This window comes from Ceratotherium simum, chromosome 38 (assembly GCF_057802395.1).
Source record: "Ceratotherium simum simum isolate JZ-2026a chromosome 38, ASM5780239v1, whole genome shotgun sequence".
In the NCBI taxonomy this organism is placed as follows: Eukaryota; Metazoa; Chordata; class Mammalia; order Perissodactyla; family Rhinocerotidae; genus Ceratotherium; species Ceratotherium simum.
Genome location: NC_141937.1, coordinates 8,264,150 through 8,282,794, shown reverse-complemented (window position 1 = coordinate 8,282,794; position 18,645 = coordinate 8,264,150). Strand labels below are relative to the sequence as shown.

Here is an 18,645-nt window from a genome sequence, read left to right as displayed (position 1 = left end):
ACTCACACCAACTAATTCTTCAATTCTCCAAACACCAACTGGGTGTCCCATAATTCAGTTCTGACATTAACTACCTGGAATTAGTGCAGACCCCACAGGTTAAGGGTGAAGTCCCACAAGACTGCCCCCAATTCAGACACCAATTGTAAGCCCTGTATTGTCCCCCTGTACTTCTGATCAACTGGCTATAAATCAAAATTCCCATGACCTCCTCCTTGAGTTTATTAATTTGCTATAATGGCTCATAGAACTCAGGGAAATACTTACACTTACTGGTTTATTATAAAGGGTATAATAAAGGATATAAATGAACAGCCAGATGAAGAGGTACACAGGGTGAGATCTGAAAGGGTCCCGAGCACAGGAGCTTGTGTCCCTGTGGAGTTGGGGTGTGCCACCCTCCTGGCACATGGATGTATTCACCAACTTAGAAGCTCTCTGAATCCCATAGTTTAGAGTTTTTGTGGAGGCTCCATTATGTACGCATGGTTGATTAAATCATTCGCCACTGGTGATTAACTCCATCTCCAGCCCCTCTCCCCTCCCTGAAACTTGGGGTGGGCACTGTGTTTGGATCTAACTAGGATCAGGTTAACATTTGGAAAATTGAATCACAGAAATGTCATCTTTTTGTTCTCCTTATTTTATCAGGAACCTTGGAGTGATGGTGTGTTCCTCCCTGTGTGATTTGGGTGGGATCATTGCCCCCTTCCTGGTCTTCAGGCTGATGGAGGTTTGGCAAGGCTTGCCACTCATGTTGTTTGGTAAGACTCCATGGGACATTTATTATTCCTTCTTTCCAACCTAATCACTCAGTAACTATTTGATGAATGAGTGATATCCCTCAGTGAGTTTCCTGAAGGCGAGGAGGGTATCTGCTCTTCTGTTGTCTCTTGGCTCACTCTGTCATGCTTCATGGGAAAGATAAGATGCTATTCCTAGAAGGTGAGCCAGAGGTTTAAGTCCTGTGGCTCCAGAGTCCAATAATTCATCCTACAGGACAGAATCTGAGAGAACTTTTGACCCAGCCTCCTGCTTTCTTATATATTTGACTCTCAATTTTTGTGCATTTAATATGTAATTGCTGGAGGTTTGAAGATGCTAAATTATCATCCCTCTTCTGCTTCTGGATCTTAAGAATTGAGAAAAGATGATGCAGGAGACAAATGGGAATCAAAGTTTAGTATCAGCTTTGTTACTGATAAAGTTGGATTAGAGAAGGAGGAGGGGACTCTTCCTTCTCTCCCCAAACCTAGACCTTGGGACTTCTAAGACCCTGCTTACCGCTTGGGGGAAGGCAAAATGACTGTCCACCGTGCAAAGAGCTGCCATGCCTGGGCCCAGGTGAATCCATGAGGGGGAGGGAGGAAGAGAGAGAGAGAGAGAAGAGAGTGAGAGGGAGGAAGAGAGAGGGAGAGAGAGTGGGAGAGTAACAAGAGAGGCACACACTGCCCACACATATTACCTATGCTCCATGTCATAGATATATAATATAATATTAATATATAGTAACTATAATGTACACTATATATAAAATAATACATAATGTTATTTTATATATTATAATATATAGTATATATAATATATAGTATTATGATAATTATACTATATAATATATATGCTAAATAATATATACGTAGATTATAATAATAGTATATATAATAATAGTAATATGTAGTAACTATAATTATATTATCACATATATAGTAACTATAATATATAAAAATAATATATAATATAATCACATATATTTTATATATTATATATTATATAATATGTATATTATATATTATATATTATATAATATGTATATTATATAATATGTATAGTAACTATATTTATTGTTACTATATATAAATACTATATTGTATTAATATAGTATTATAGCTATAGTAATTAGTCAAAATCGAGTTTCGCACTGTTCTTGAGGTCCCCGAATCATTAAATCCCCTAACACTTCAACAGCAGTTGCTGTAGAACTTGATCTTTGCAGAGAAGTGAAATGCAGGCGAGATCCCCTTTTCTGACTCTGGCATTCGCCGGGTCACTACTGCTCGGTTTGGGGTTGCTCCCGACCGAGGCTGACCGTCCCCCCAGGCGCGCGGGGCGGGCCTCTCCGTGCTCAGCGCCGTCGTCGCTGTGAGCGGTACTCGCGGCTGCGCCGTGACGGCCCGTGCGCTCTGTCTGTCTCGCAGCGGCGATCGGCCTGGTTGCCGGGGCAACGACGCTGCTGCTTCCCGAGACCAAGGGGGCGGCGTTGCCGGAGACCATCGAGGACGCGGAGAACTTCCGGAGGTGAGCCCGGGTGCTCGGGGACACGGGCCCGCGTCAGACCTGGCCTCCGGCATCGTTAACACGCTGCATTTCCTGGATCTTGAAGATTCAGGAGAGCTTTCCAGGCCTTGTCTCTCGTGTGACTCCCGGAGCTGCCGCACGGTAGCCGTTGACTTCCTCGGGAAAGAACGGAGAGCAGGCACACGCCTCCGGTTGGCGGTCGCTGTTCTCCACCGCCGAGCCGAGAACCGTTCGTCTGTGATGCTGACTGTAGGGGCACCAAGATCCGGCTCAGCCCGAGTTAAAGGCTCTGAGTTGGGAGCTACTTTAAATCAGCCGTCTGTCCTTTTAGCAATTGTTGGCTCAGATTCCTTAGTGACTTTCTTCATGAGGAATGACTTCAAACATTCATTCTCGTGACAGGGACAACTGCTTTAATGGGGTCTCAGATTCTCCTCTTAAAGCAATAAAACAGGGGAAGAAGAAACAGTGCTGGATGAGGTGATCTCTCAGGCCCCTGCCCAAGCGCGGTCTGTGGATTCCGTAGTAAGGACACACGTGTCCCTGTGAAGTAGAGAGAAGAGTCTGTGGGGTCATAAAGACCTGTGTTCACATCCCGGCCTCGTCACCTACTTGGGCACGTGACTTTGGGCGTGTCATTGAACGCTACAGAAACTTAATTTCTGTGCCTGAAAAATAGCCACAAATAACAATTTAGAGGGTTGCTGTGAAAATTCAATGAGCTAAAGTAGGCAACGGTGGCTAATCAATTGCCCAGCACATGGCAGGTACTCATAGATTTTCCCCAGGCTTCTTGCATATTGTGTGATTTCCTCAGTGGTCCTCAAACTTAGTATGCAGAAGAATCACAAAGGGAGCTTACAAAAATGCAGCTTCCTGGGCCTTCTAGGTTTTCAACTTAGTAAATGAATAGCTGAACCCAGGAATCTGTGCTTTTAATAAGCTCTGCTCACAACGTTGGTTCAGGTGCTCTATAAACCTCACTTTGGGAAATTTTGCAGTTCTCGGTACTGATAAGGGACACTCTATTTTAACTATTAACACATTTTGTAGTTGCTGACAATATGCTTCTTTTTGGTCCCAAGTGGTAGAATATATAGCTAATGTTGATTACCTGATTTTCAAATGTTTCATTATAATTTGTTGATAGACACTTTGTCATCTTTTGGGATGTTCGCTTTATCCCTTCACTCTGTCATCATAACATTTCCTGCCCTGCCAGAGGAGGCCGGCTGCTCCTGCTCTGAGCCCATACCTCCCTATACATCCTCTGTTCTCGATAATACTCCTTACAATTCGTAATAATTGCTTTTTTCATTAGCTGTCTTCTCCACTATACTAATTCCATACGCAGTAGGCACAGTCTATTGCCAGAGAGATCATTTCAATTACTCCTTCCCTACTTTCCAGGGAAAACATCAGGGAATGAGAGTGATAGTAACACTAGCTAACATTTATGGAGTGCTCACAGCAGGTCGACTTCACTGAAAGCTTCATGTGCATCCTCACCCCATCCTCTCAAAACCTTGTGAGGCAGCTACTATTGTTATCATACCTGTTCTACAGATGACGGAAATAATGACAGGTACCCCAGATGCAAAATGAAATGTGGCCTACAATGTGACGGAGTTAGGTAGCAACATAATAGATGCTCTACTTCAAAGGTGGGCAGACTCTTTCCGTAAGGCGCCAAAGTAAATATTTCAGGCTTGGGGCCATACAGTCTTCGTCGCCACTACTCAGCTCAATAGCATGCAAGTAGCCATAGACAACACATCAATGAATAGGTGTCAGTAAAGCTTTATCTATGGACATTGAAATCTGAATTTTATCTAATTTTCAAGTGTCAAGAAATAATATTTTCATTTTGATTTTTAAAACTATTTAAAAATGTAGGAAACCATTCTTAGCTCACAGGCCATAGAGAAATGGGCTGCAAGCCGGAACTGGCCGACAGGCCATGGTTTGCTGACTCCTTTTCTTCCTTGCTTGGTATCCTTGTTCTCTTTTTATTTTGAGACTTATTCCCGCGTACAACTTTGCAACAGTTTCTTAATTGAGACGTTGATGGTTTATTTTTTTTAACTTTAATTTTTATTTCTGGTTGTCACAGAAAAGCAAAGCCCAAAGAAAAGACGATTTACCTTCAGGTCCAAACATCAGAATCCCAAGGAACCTGAGAGAGATGCTTCCCTGGGGACCAAGTGGCAGAGATGAAAATGGAGTTCTCATCTGGAGAAACTCTCAGAAGCCCTTATTTCTCCGTACTCTTCCTCATACTTGCTTGCCCCCAAATCAATATCAGTCTTAAAGAACACTAAATATGCTTTCTTTTATTTTATTTTCTTTCTTTTAAGTCTCCCCAAGCCCTGGCTATCTTTTATCTACTTGTCCTTTCTAGTGAGAACTGTTGGTGGTTATCAGGTACTTAAATTAAGTTTGTTGAAGATCCAATAGAATTAAAATATTGCTATAAATGAGGCCTCTGTAACTGGTTTTCTGGAATAAGTATTGTTTTATTCACTTTCTGAAAGAAAAGGTCTTTGTATTTGTAGGTATCCATGTTGGAAAAAGTATTTCAAAATGTAGATTTGGGGGAGGGCACTTGGTCTATAAATATGGTGACTCTTCTAGCAAACTATATCCCATTCACATTTACATATACATGATGGAACAAAAAACATGACCTTCACTCGAAGGCCAGAAGTACTAGATGGCCTTTCTAGGGAAGAAGTTTTGGCCACCTATGTTCCAGGAATATTTGATTCTATTTTACTCTTGGTTTTGGTTCTTGGTGATTCTAGAAGATGAACTCATATGCCAACAATGAAATACCATGGTAAATGTATCAAAAAGAGTTCAGTTTACTACAAGTTATGTGCTTCTTGAACCCTTTTGTTACTGGGGTTTTTTGTTACACAAAAAAACTTCATTTTAAAATTTCTTTATCTGTAGAACAAACCACAAAGACAACATAGTAGCCAGCCTTCAGAGGACCTTGGAAAAAAAGTTTCTAATGCAAATTGGAGGCATGATGAAATACATGTGGTTGTATTATACACACTTCCGGCCTGATCTGGCCTCAGGGACTTGAGATCATGGTGTTCAGTCCTGAGCAACGCATTGATCTCCCTTTGAGAATGGCCATGGGCTGCTTGGAAATCTGAAACTTTGCCCTTGGCAAAAAAAAAAAAAAAAAGAAAAAAGGCCTTGTCTTCCTAACTCTATTTTAAAACACATCTGGCTACATGCAGGGGACCAGTGCTTCATTTCGGCTTCTCCAGAGCAAAGCTCTTACCCTGTATCTTATACTTTCTGACCATGGTGATTATACCCTTTCTTGGTAAAAAATATGTAAATTGCAGGCTCTGAATCATTTTTTTCAAATCTGTATTAAAAATGTTCTCTCTCATCTTCCTTAGAATCTTTTGGCAAAACTTCTGAGGAAGACTTTAAACAAAGAGGGATCGTCGTTAAAAACAACAGCAATAGCCCCCGCCACCCCGCTTTCTCGATGCTCTAGGACATGTCTGAACAAACTGGACACGCACTGTTCTTGTAGGAGAAAGCGCAGCCGGTGTTTGCTTAAAGAGCACAGTGGTTTGCCACCAGTCTCGGTGCCTTTGACAGTGAAGAAGGGCTTGTGTCTATGGATGGGGGAGCATCCCCCCCTGGGGTCTGTTTACCTGCTCTCCCGAGGGAGGAGGGTCAGTCCAGGTGACCAGTTTTAAGGTGGAGCCTGACTGAAGAAAGCGTATTTGAATGTTGCCCAATGTGTCAGGGAGGTGAGACTGGCCTCCTTTCCTTCCTGCCTTCCTCACTGTGGCTACGATGGAGCCAGAGTCAATCCAGATAGAGTTGGGGTGGGGGAGTCCGTCGGGCAGTGTGAAGGCAGAAATAAATTGGTCACAGAGACAGATGGCATTTAAATACTTGGAAAGCCTGGGAGGTGTGACACAGGCATGGAAATGTGAGAAGCTCCTGGGATGGGCGTGGCAGCGAGGCGCCAAGGGTCTTGAAAATATTTCTAATTTCACTCCGTAGCTGAGGCTGTCTCTGCTATCGCTCTGCCTGCTTCCAGAGCCTGTGGGATCTCGTGTGCACTTCAGGCATCTGGATTTTAGTCTCCCATACATAATTTGCTAAAGAAAATATTTAAGATTAGAAGAAGGGTTGCCAGGGCTAGACCTAGGGACAAGAAAAATTTCAAATTCAGGAAGAGTGGGGAAATGTTTTCACCAAAGAGCAAGGACTGTCAGAGATGTCTAAGGTGATATTAAAAAGACAAAGATGCCTAAATATGGAGGGTTTGCCATGGCTAAGCAAAGACAATTTCAACATCATAAAAATACTAATTATAGTCAATTGGAACAAGTTGATACTATAAAAAGAGTCATAATTCCATGATAATACTCAAAAGGAACAAATAATAGGAACTGTGCCAAAAAAGAGAGCACATGAGTTTCTAATAAAGTTTATGAAACGTTCTGTTAATTGTTCAATGCAACTAATGTGATTTCTCAAGGTTAGATTAACACCCAGGTTAACAATATAAATAAGAAACAGATGTAGGGAGGAAATGAAGCATGTTTAAAATATTTAATGTCTATGGTTTGATCATTTTAAATTAAAATATGTTGGCCGGGGGCTGGCCCGGTGGCGCAAGTGGTTAAGTGCACGCGCTCCGCTGCGGTGGTCCAGGGTTCGCTGGTTCGGATCCCGGGTGCACACCAATGCACCGCTTGTCAAGCCATGCTGTGGCGGCGTCCCATACAAAGCAGAGGAAGATGGGCATGAATGTTAGCCCAGGGCCAGTCTTCCTCAGCAAAAAGAGGAGGATTGGCAGATGTTAGCTCAGGGTCACACACACACAAAAAAATGTTGGCCATCCAGAATTAAAGAGACCTAGAAACCAAGGTCAAATCTTTCGGGGGCTCAATCCAAGTTGAAGAATAGAGAATGTAGACCTGCTTGGTTCACACGGGAAAGGATGGCCTGTCATGGATGGAGGCCTGGCAGAGGGGAGAGGAGGCCCATGGGCATTGCCTCAATTGTGACTCCCAATGCCATCTCCCAATGCTGCCATGGGCTTGACTGCCCAATGAGCCAAATCATTGTGCCTTGGGCAGAAATAGTCACAGAATTGTTTATACCCTTGAAAGATTAAAAAAATAATAAAAATGATATTTTGCATTGATACAACTTTTTTTTTTTTATCTTGACCACCTTGCTTTTGTTTATTGGATGGATATATACAACACTTCTATTCCAAAGACATTACTGAGGTAACATTTAGCAGCTCTTCTGTCTCAATGTACTGTACCAAAAATTATAAACATATTAAAATTTAATACAATGTTTTACCTTGAGGCTGAGTTCGGTAGGTAAAACTCAAACAAGAAAATACTTCAAAGTAAACTTGAAATAAATAGCTTTCCATAAATCATACACTACATACATGCTGTATCATTTTTCTTTTTTTGTCTTTTATTTTTTTATGATACAACTTCTTAATTCATACCGAAAAATTGAAAATTATGAGAAAGTTCCTTCCCACCTTGTCTATCATTCTCTTAAGAGTAATTATGATCAAACCTTTGAACACCACTGTAGATCCCAAGCCAGGACCGTGAAAAACTCTGAAATTCTCTCAGGCCCAGGCTCTCCCCATGTCCTCCCACTATGTGGAGAGGCTCAGGGAGGGCGAGCACAGGTGCTGGTCAGTGCTGGGGCCCAGGGCAGGCCACCCCAAAATATCCCACAGTGGTATATTGGTTATTTTGAATTACAGTTACTTGAGAAGCAAAAAGGGCATTCTGACCCTCCTGTCTCTGTCCCCCCAAAAGTAGGAAATACATCTCCCTGTGAGAGATGCTCCCCCTGCATCCTTATCACCAGAGCTAGGAATTCAGGGCCGAGAAGCCTGCATAAGCAAACCTTGCTAATTTACTACCTCAAGCCTAAACTCTGATTAAATTCCTCACTAATTACACACCTCAGATCTGTCGTTCCTCACAAATTTATTGTTTCTTTGTGTAAAAGGTATGTGTACCACCTGCTTTGCTCTCTCTCTGAGCCTTGTTTCTCTATGATCTCCAACCCATACATATTCACCTGGGGTTTTCTCCAGTTAATCTGGTCTTTGGTCAGTTTTATTGTTAGTCCAGCTATAAGAACACAGGAAGCACAGAAAGGGGATTTTCCCCACCCCAACATCAGCCAGTGAATGGGTCACAGCCCAGAGACACCCGGTGAAGCCCGCCTTCACGGGACCGTGTGGCACACCACTGTGGAAGAAGTCCAGATGGTTGCCTGATTATTGAATTGGAAGGTAATAACCAGACATATGCCCTTAGAACAATATGAATTCTTGTTTTCTAACAAAATTTGAGAGAATCATTCAATGATTATCCACTGATTACAATTAGCCAAAAGCCTAATGAAAAGACACAAATCTTCTAAATATCTGTGGCTGGTGGCAGAGGGGAAAAATAAAGTGAAGAACCCATGACTCAAACTAAGGGCATGGAGAAATATTACCTCGGGATTTGGGAAATAAAACTTATGACCCATCATCATCTGGAATTGGGAGGTTCTAGAATTTTCCTTTTCCAGTGTGGTCCCCATGGACCAGCTGCTCCTGACATGGTCGCTGTTGTTCAAAGCTGGAGACACAATCTGCTGTGTTTGGACCAGACTGCCGGTGTTCCAGGGCCCAAACCAAAGGCTGCTCTCTTTGGACAAGAAAGACAGATTTCTGGGACAAATGAGAGTCGGGCAAAATCTCGTTCTGTGTCGGCTTTGTTCTAAAGGACAGTTGTGCAATATTGGACCACCCCTATCTGTGGGAAAAGGTTGGATAATTCTAACTTTTGGTGCAGGAATCTGGTTAGTTTAGTTAAAGTAGTATATTTTCTGCCAGTACTTCTGTGAGAGCCACTGCACAGAAGGATGCAGAGACACCAATTAATGGTAGGTTAAAGGAAAATGGTGCACTTGGTAATGACAAAACATCCACACCATAGAAATACAGTGCATGAATTAATGATCCATCTGAGACCAGTGAATGGTGGTCTCCTGATGGGGACAGTGAAAAATGCTCTTGCCTGGATATTGTTGGATCATTACAGGATTAATCATCACTGTTGGGCTGCACAACCAGACCACCCCCCCAATACTTTTATTTTGGGTAAATAAAGGCAAAAATCAAGGGATACTATGCCTCAAGAAGTCTCTTACCTGCTTCAATCCGTTGATCAATCCATCAACCCAACCGTCCACCATTAATACATTTAGCAGTCGTTGCTTAACCATCTATTATGTGCCAGACACAGTTTTAGGTACTGGGGTCCAGTTAGAGAAGAAGATAGGAAGATCTCTTGCTGTCATAGAACTTAAATTCTAGTTGGGGAAGACAGACTAAAAACAAATAAACAAATGGTTGCAGAAATTTCAGAAGGAAATAGTCACACAGGGTGATGGAATGCAGAAAGATTCAAATGCATCCCCACAGGGCTAATTTAGTTTCAGTAATTGCGTAATAATTTTTCCTTTTTTCTCAAATAAAGGATATTAATACATTTATACCAAGGTTCCTGAATGAGTGTATAATCCCTTTTTTTCTACTGAGGACGGATTAATAATATGCGTAAATCCTTTTATTTGATGTTCTTTTCTTAGGCATCTTTCTGGCTCCTGGTTACAACGCCCCTTCTGAAATCTATTTAGGGAGAGATTTGTGTCTTAGTTTAAGGCTCTGATCTTGTCCAGTAAGATTATTGACATTAAACTCCAGCGAGGCTGTGAGTGAATTTCTTTATCAAGCTACAACTTCTGCCTCCTTAACTTTCTTTTATTTTTTTAGTTTAATTTTATTTATTTTTTCCCTCAAAGCCCCAGTAGATAGTTGTATGTCATAGCTGCACATCCTTCTAGTTGCTGTATGTGGGACGTGGCCTCAGCATGGCTGGAGAAGCGGTGCATCGGTGCGAGCCCGGGATCCAAACCCGGGCCGCCAGCAGCAGAGCGCAGGCACTCAACCGCTAAGCCATGGGGCCGGCCCTCTGCCTCCTTAACTTTCAATTGCCAGAGTGGAATGGCCCCCAAATTCCCAAATTTCAGCTAAGCAGTGGGCACACTCTTCTATTTGTCTGCCTCTAATGGGAACAACAGCTCAGGGCCCCACACCTGCTCAGAGTCTTGTAATTTTCGGATCCCCATGCAGAAGGCTGAAAGCAACACAAGTAATATTGAAATATTGCTTGGGCATTGCCTTTAACGAGGAAAAATGAATAGGTGAAATCCTTTAACCAACATCAGACTCTCCATGCCAGGACATTTCCGTCTCATTGTGAGCAAAAGAATCTAAGAGCAGTATGGCCAGAGATGAGTGGCAAACCCAATTTGCAGCAAATCTAAACTGTTCTAGAATCCACTATCTGTACCCCAAACCTTTGAAGAGTGACCCACATATTCTCCGTGTGTGTGTGACTATGTGGTGGCCTTTCCACATAATAGCAAGAAACACACTCTAGGAAACTAGCTCATCTATTCACTCTGGAAAAAATGCAGATTTCATCTGTGAAAAAGAAATGAGCATAGAAAACATAACCAAACGTTAAAAAGATTTAGGAGTTCCAGACAAAGTGACGAACCTGGGATATCATAGCAAATGTTTCCTTTCAAAAGAGTTCCCCCACCCAAAAAGGAGCAAACTTAAGAAAATCTTTAATTTATGTTCTCTCCAAGTTTCTAGAAGACAATGAAGTCATGCAAAGGGAAAACATTTGTTAATAGATATATTACTTTTAGAAGGAAAAAAAAAATCTGGAAAAGCCACAGAGGCAACAAAGAACAGATTGAGTATTATAGAAAACCAAATTAATGAATTAGAGGATGAGCTTGAGAAATTCTGCTAGAATGTGGAGAAGAGATGAATAGGATATGTAAAAAGACGAAAGACAAGGGAAGCAGGGACAGCAGATGCGGTATGCGTATGCGGAGGGGTAATATTTGATATTAAACTTCCTTATCTTTTACCCTCTTCTTCAGGCCCTGCCTGAGTTCTACATAAAGTGGAGGAGTAGTTGGTCCAGGAATGGAATCGGGGAGAAGCGGGGAGTGTCGGACGAGAGAGGTGAGCAGGGAAGCAGCAGAGCCGTATGAGGATGCATTATTTTGGTGATATCCAGAGATAGTTGATCAAGGCCCAAGATCTCCTAATTTCATCATACCAAAGTCACCGCTCAAGCATGGAGACAACCCTGAACACCCCCTAGAAGGTGGGGCATGCCATCAATACGTTCCAATTTAAATCCAATACATTCTGGTTGAATTGTTTAACTGTGGGAAATAAGACTGTTTGAAATATTAGAAAATGATAGAGGTCAACATTTATGCAGTTTTGGTTTGGGCAAGACCTTCTAAACATAATACCAATCAAGAAACCATAAAGGAAAACATATATAGATTTGCCCTCTTAAATTTCAAAAATATTTCCATATGTGAAAAATACCAAATAAGAAACTAAAAGGCCATGACTAGCTCCGAGAAACAACTTGAGAATTACATGCCAGTCAAAGGGTTAATGTTTTTTGTTTTTTTTTCCAACCTGTATCCAGCTTTATTAAAGATACTTTTCATAAACAATCATGGTATTTCGGGCAGGACATGGGCAGACAATCGTTAACAGTATACAACAACTTTCAAACTCCCTTCTTCAATGGACTACCAAAATCAGAAAGCCACTATAAAACCCAACGAAGTCTTCATCTGATGCTCTGAACGGGGAAAGTTGAGAGTGAGGGTTGACATTTCACATTTAGTATGTTGTTTAACAACTTTTCACAAGCCAACCCTGACTTTCAGGAAATGAAATGAAAATGGCAGAATTATCAATATGAAGATCCACAATCTAAAAAAGGAACCGCTGCTCTTTTGAGGGATACCATCTCAATGGTGACATTGGAAGTCCAGATTGCCTGACATACTGGTAACCAATTTTTTTGGATCAAGTCTCAAGAGGTTTCTGGGTTTAAGGGAGTCAGGTCTATGCCGAAGGCGGAGAGGGTGAAGAGGACATAAAAACGAATTTTAGTTTTTCCACACCACCAGGCATTTGTGCCAAGGTGGCTCACGTGTGTCAACATTAAGACAACTCTCCTCCTGAGAACCAAGAGGAAGGTCTCTCAGAACTGGCAGGGAAAGATCTTTTCTCCCTCACGTCAATCCAGCTTTGGAGACATTCTATCAGTGACATATGCCCTTCCCCAAAAAACAACAAAGAAGTGTTCTGTGTGCTAACAACATAGCTTAAAAAAAAAGTAAAACAAAATTCTGCATTTTTATAAAACTTGATAAAAAATAGTATTTCAAACTGTACAGTCACCAGAAGTACACAGTTATCAAAAATGCACATACTTCACTTGGCATCTCCAGCACCTTCATCTTTCTGTGCCTGGTCTGTTTTGGCATCTCCGTTTTCTGCAGGGTTATTCCCATCCTTGCCAGCACCAGCTTTCCCGTTTTTCCCTTTGGGTACCTTCTCTCCCTTCTTTGCAGGGGCCTTTTTAGGCTTGGGCTCTGGCTTTGGAGGAGCAGGTTTAGCAGATAACCTTGCAGATCTTCTCTGTGGTTCGTCCTTCACCTTGGCTTTATCTCCTCTAGCATCCCCTTCAGCCTTTCTCTTGGGCATGGTGGCGACGGCGGCGGGACGTTGGCGCTGGACGCGGGGATGCAGCGGCGCGCGGGCTTTGGTCGTCCTGGGGGTCGCTCTCGCCTTCTCTTCTTCACACTGCTTCAAAGGGTTAATGTTTTTAACATATAAAAGTTTCTTACCTATTAAGAAGGAAAAATGGAATATCCCAAAAGGAAAATGGGCAAAGAACAGAAATAGTCACTTCATAATAAAAAGAAAATTGCCGATAAACGTGTTCATGTTCAACCACGCTACTCAAAGAAATGCAGATAAAATAGGCATGAGATGCTATCTTTTGCTGATCAACTTTGTAAAACCATGTGTGTGAGTGGTGCTTGTGTGTGTGTTGGTGTGTGTGTGTGTCTGAGAGAGAGAGAGAACCGTGTGTAGCAATGAAGATATGGAAACGCAACTCTCTCCAGGAGTGTGTTGGTGGAATTAATTTGTCACTCATTCCGAAGGACAATTTGATGTTTATAACAAAAGTCTTAAAATATGCATCACATAGCTAGTTGACGGAAAAATGCCTCTAATCTCCATACTATCCATGTTCTTACCACCTCTCTTTCCTGCCTCAGAAATTGACTGCAATTGCAGACACAGAGTAACTGTGGTAAAGACAGTTCAAGTCTCTCACCCTTCCTACCTTCTTTCTGACACTGTCTTACTCTTCATCTTCTACTTTCTTATTCGCCACAGCACAGTGACTTACCTAGGTCGTTCCAGAACCCTGTTTCATCAGTTTAATGGGACTTCATTTCATTAGGGACACTTGGCCTTTGTCAATCCCTGCTCCTCCGGGATGCTTTAGAAAGAACCGCTCCACTGGTTAAGTTCGCCAAGTTCCGGAGCCAAATTTAGAAGAAAGGATGGGAATCTCCTTAGAGTTTCCCTCTGTCCTCTCATTAAGTTAATTACTACCCCTGCTGTGCCTCACACTGGACAGCGTCCTCTTGTTCAGCTGAGATAATGATGTGTCCATGTCTGACCTTGGGTGGTCATTTCCTATTTAGGAAAATTGGAGACAGCCAGGCTTGGCTTCGGAGGCAGCCCATGAAAGTGCCAGTAGCTGGTTTCCTTTGAAGACCCAGACATGGACATTTTCCTGGCCTCCCAACTCACCATGGCTAAAAGAAAAGTGACCTACTTTGTCGGCTGTGAGAAAATAGTTTTGTGCATTTTGTACCAACTCATGTTGATAAGGGCCCTAAACAGAGAGCCTGTGGGAACGGGTGGAATGTGGGGACTCTCTCTCCCAGTTAAGGTCTGAGTGTGAGGATTCCAGCCAGGGGACAAAGGACACGGGACATGGGGTTTATGGGGAACGTTTCCCAGGGTGGGAACAGCCTCTGAGACAAGAGTCAACCAACATCATAGTTATATCTGATCTTTGGTGCTCAGAGTCCAAAAGCTTTTTGTACAAGGATCATTGTAAGACACACATATACACGGATAAATACTGTAAAATAATATTAGAATGAGTGTGATTCTATGGGTATGAATAGAGAAAAAATATTAGAAAAATTTTTGTAAAGTTCTCTGCCTTTTCTGGAGTGTGTTTCTTGATGATACAGAAAGATTCTGTACAAGACCCATGGCTATTAAATGGAAACGCCATCACCTCAGTCACATACACAAAAATGTGTCCATCTAGAAACTGGAACCCTTGTGCACTATTGGTGGGAATGTGAAATAGTGCAGCTGCTGTGGAAAACAGTGTGGTGGGTCCTCAAAAAATTAAAAACAGAATTACTGTGTGATCCAGCAATTCCACTTCTGGGTATATACACAAAAGAATTGAAAGCAGGGTCTTGAAGAGATATTTGTGCACCCATGTTCACAGCACCATTATTCACAATAGCTAAAAGTGGAAGCACCTCAAGTGTCCACTGATGGATGAACGGATAAGCAGAATGTGGTATATGTATACAGCGAAATATTACTCAGCCCTAAAAAGAAAGGAAATTCTGACATTTCGATGACAACATGGATGAACCCTGAGGACGTTGTGCTAAGTGAAATAAGCCAGTCACAAAATGACAAATACTGTGTGATTCTACTTACATGAGGTACCTAGAGTAGACAAATTCATGGATGCAGAAAGTAGAAGGGTGGTTACCAGGGGCTGGAAGGAGGGGTAAAAGGGGAGTTAATGTTTAATAGGTACAGAGTCTCAGCTTGGGAAGATGAAAAAGTCCTGGAGACGTATGGGGGTGATGATTGCACAACAATGTGAATGTACTTAGGGCCACTGAACTTAAAAAAGGCTGTGGGCGGGCCCCATGACTTAGCTGTTAAGTGCTCGTGCTCCGCTACTGGCACCCGGGTTCAGATCCAGGCGTGCACCGACGCACTGCTCGTCTGGCCATGCTGAGGCCGTGTCCCACATACAGCAACTAGAAGGATGTGCAACTATGACATACAGCTATCTACTGGGCCTTTGGGGAAAAAAAGGAGGAGGACTGGCAATAGATGTTAGCTCAGAGCCGGTCTTCCTCAGCAAAAAAAAAAAAAAAAAAGGCTAAGATGGTAAACATTATGTGTATTTTACCACAATTAAAAAAAAATGTGCAGTAAATACACCATAGCACTCAGGTGAGTTTTCTCCATGCGTGGCAAAATAGTCTCAAGTAGCAGAGCTAGGTTTTTTCCCACACATTGGACTTCCATCTGGTGATTTCACATTCATCCTGTAGATCTCAGCGGAAGTCCTCCTTGACTCCCAGACGAGGTCAGGCCTCCCGTGACACTTGCTTCTCCTTCTGGGCTGCGGTTCGTTAAGCACGTTCTCTGCCTCAGTCAATGTGCTAGATGAGTGTACTCATTTCACCATTTTCACCTGGAACTGTAACTCCTTGTTCAATGTTTTCTCTTCTGCTACAGCATGAATTCCATGATCCAGGACTAGCATCTCCTTCTTCTATATTGAGTCTCTGTGCCCAGTACAGAACTTGCATATGGTAGACACTCAATAAGTATTGGTCAAATAAGTACTCCTGGGAGTGTCAATAAAATGTTTACTTTTGCTTCTACCCCATAGATTTTAATACTTTCTTCTGGCACCTTGTGATTGGCAAAGCCTTCAATAACACCTACAGACAACATTGAGAGTAGCTGTTCTAAAACTGGAAGCTCTTAAAATTATTCATGGCAAATCCCATTTAGCCGCTCTTGGTACTGCCGGAAGCCCCAACATGCATCGCTAGTAGGTTCTGATGTTTTGTTTTGATTTTTGGTAAGGAAGATTGGCCGTGAGCTAACATCTGTGCCAGCTTTCCTCTCTTTTGTATGTGGGACGCCACCACAGCATGGCTTGATGAGTGGTGTGTAGGTCCACACCCAGGATCCAAACCCACAAACCCCAGGTCACCAAAGCGGAGCACCCGAACTTAATCACTATGCCCCTGGGCCGGCCCCAGTTCTGATGTTTTTAAGCATTGGCTCTGCTGTGTTTCTTCAGGCTTCCCAGGAGCTAAATAAGTAGAAAATGACCATACATGTCCTTCCAGATGTTTTCCTTCTCCCGGAAGAGGAAAGGCTCAAAGCTTGGATTGCATGACGGCTTAGGTAGGTTGTCTTGATTTACGTTGATCCCCAGAGGGTGCCATGAAGTCTAGGGTTCACCACGGGTCTGTGGGTCAACCTGTGTTTCTTCCTATGCATTTCTTTTACTTTACTTTTGTAGCTGCTCTATCTGATCTCATTCTGAAGACAGCTTACTCTCATAGCCACGGACTAGCCCTGCAGTGCATCAAACATTTAAGGAAGTTTATCTTATTGTAGCTTTAACCCCAGAATCAGCTGTCAGAATATTTATTAGTTTAGTTAATCACAGCTGGCCATTTAAAACCTTGCTGGCTAATGCTCGCTGTTTTACAATTTCTGAGGTTAGTGAGAAACATTCTCCCCTCTTATTTAATCTCATTGACGTGGCTAGGTTGCAACATATGCAAGTGAGTGTTCCTTTGCATTCTAAATAGGACAACTTTTGTTTTTTAAATGTATGTCAAAGAAAAAAGATATATCATTCGAAGTCACATTTTCAAGTAGTTATTACCAGATTTTTATCATCATCATCTGGTTTGAAAGAATAAAAACAAATAGTCCATTTAATCCAACTGCTTTCCAATTTTTACGGATTATTGGGTCAACTGAATTAACATTGTTTGCTAACATGTCAAAAGAGCTTGAATCTTCAATAACCAAAGAAACTTCAGGTACACCCATGTGTTTCTTTTTCCAGATAAACATTTATTAAGTTGCTATAGTTTATTTGCTTTCGTAGAATAGGAACTTGCAAGATCTTTCCTTGGCTGCTAACTGGCTTGATTAGTAATTAAATTGTATCTTATCCTGACTAGGAAAGTACATTTTCCTTTAACGAAATGGAATGGTAGTTATTTGCTACAATTACTGGATCAAATACAGTCAAGAAAGACTTGGAATTACGTATAAAAACAATTACACATAAGCTACAAAGTGTATAACCTGAAAAATAGTGCTTCGGGGATTTAAAACCCCAAGGGATGAATTACAACAAAAAGATAAATTTTTTAAATCATAGAGATATTGAATTAAAAACCAAATCTTTTTCTTTTAAGTGTGTTATATTTTTCTGAGCATAAATAAATGATGCACAGGAAGACATCCAATTCTGGCTGTCTGGAATAGAGAAATAGAAAAAGAACCACAAGATAAACCCAAAGTAAGAAAAATGGAGAGAAAGATAAGAGCAGAAAATAATGAAATATAAAACAGAGATGAAGAGAAAGTAGAGATGCATACACACACACACATGTGTGTATGCGTCTGTGTGTGTGTGTATTTGTGACAAATATTAAAAGGAAGGAAATGAGATAAACACAATCTGGAATAGTTGTTACCCTTGGTGAGATGGAGGCTGGACCAGGGATGTTTTAAGGAAGGAAATCTTTATTGGTGACCCATGTAATACACATGTGCTTTCGTATGCATCAAATATTCTCAAACAAATATTTTTTAATAAATACATGCATTACAGAAAATTGGGGAAATGCCAAAATCATGAAGAAGAAAACTAAAAATTACCCCTACTTTCAATCTTAACTCTATTCTGCTTTTAATCATTTTGGATGAAACGGTTTCTGAAGTGTCTCATTATTTTTTTCTTGCTTTCTGAAAGAGTACTTTTAATATACTCGAACCTGTTTTAATGATTTCTGGTTATTTTGTGTACAAAAATTATTATTATTATTTTAATTTTTTGTTTATTGCAGTAACATTGGTTTATAACATTGTAAAAATTTCAGGTGTACATCATTGTACTTCTATTTCTGCATAGATTACATCATGTTCACCACCAAAATACTAATTACAACCCATCACCACACACATGTACCGAATTATCCCTTTTACCCTCCTCCCTCCCCCCTTCCCCTCTGGTAACCACCAATCCAATCTCTGTCCCTATGTGTTTGTTTATTGTTGTTATTATCTACTACTTAATGAAGGAAATCATACGGTATTTGACCTTCTCCCTCTGACTTATTTCACTTTGCATTATACCCTCAATGTCCATCCACGTTGTCACAAATGGCTGGATTTCATCGTTTCTTATGGCTGAGTAGTATTCCATTGTGTATATATACCACATCTTCTTTATCCATTCGTCCCTT

General features: G+C 41.5%; 1 protein-coding gene and 1 pseudogene across 1 annotated transcript in view; one reads left to right on the top strand and one right to left on the bottom strand.

The window, feature by feature from the left end:
* Positions 1-4,596, top strand: part of SLC22A1 (solute carrier family 22 member 1) — a 30,823-nt gene extending 26,227 nt beyond the window's left edge. The window contains exons 9-11 of the mRNA XM_087424949.1: positions 652-764; positions 2,196-2,295; positions 4,409-4,596. Coding sequence (XP_087281075.1) covers positions 652-764; positions 2,196-2,295; positions 4,409-4,475 — 280 coding nt within the window. The 3' untranslated portion in view covers positions 4,476-4,596. The remainder of the gene's footprint in view (positions 1-651; positions 765-2,195; positions 2,296-4,408) is intronic.
* An 8,022-nt stretch (positions 4,597-12,618) lies between these two features.
* On the bottom strand, positions 12,619-13,086 carry LOC101387688 (non-histone chromosomal protein HMG-17 pseudogene; annotated as a pseudogene).
* Positions 13,087-18,645: the final 5,559 nt, after the last annotated feature.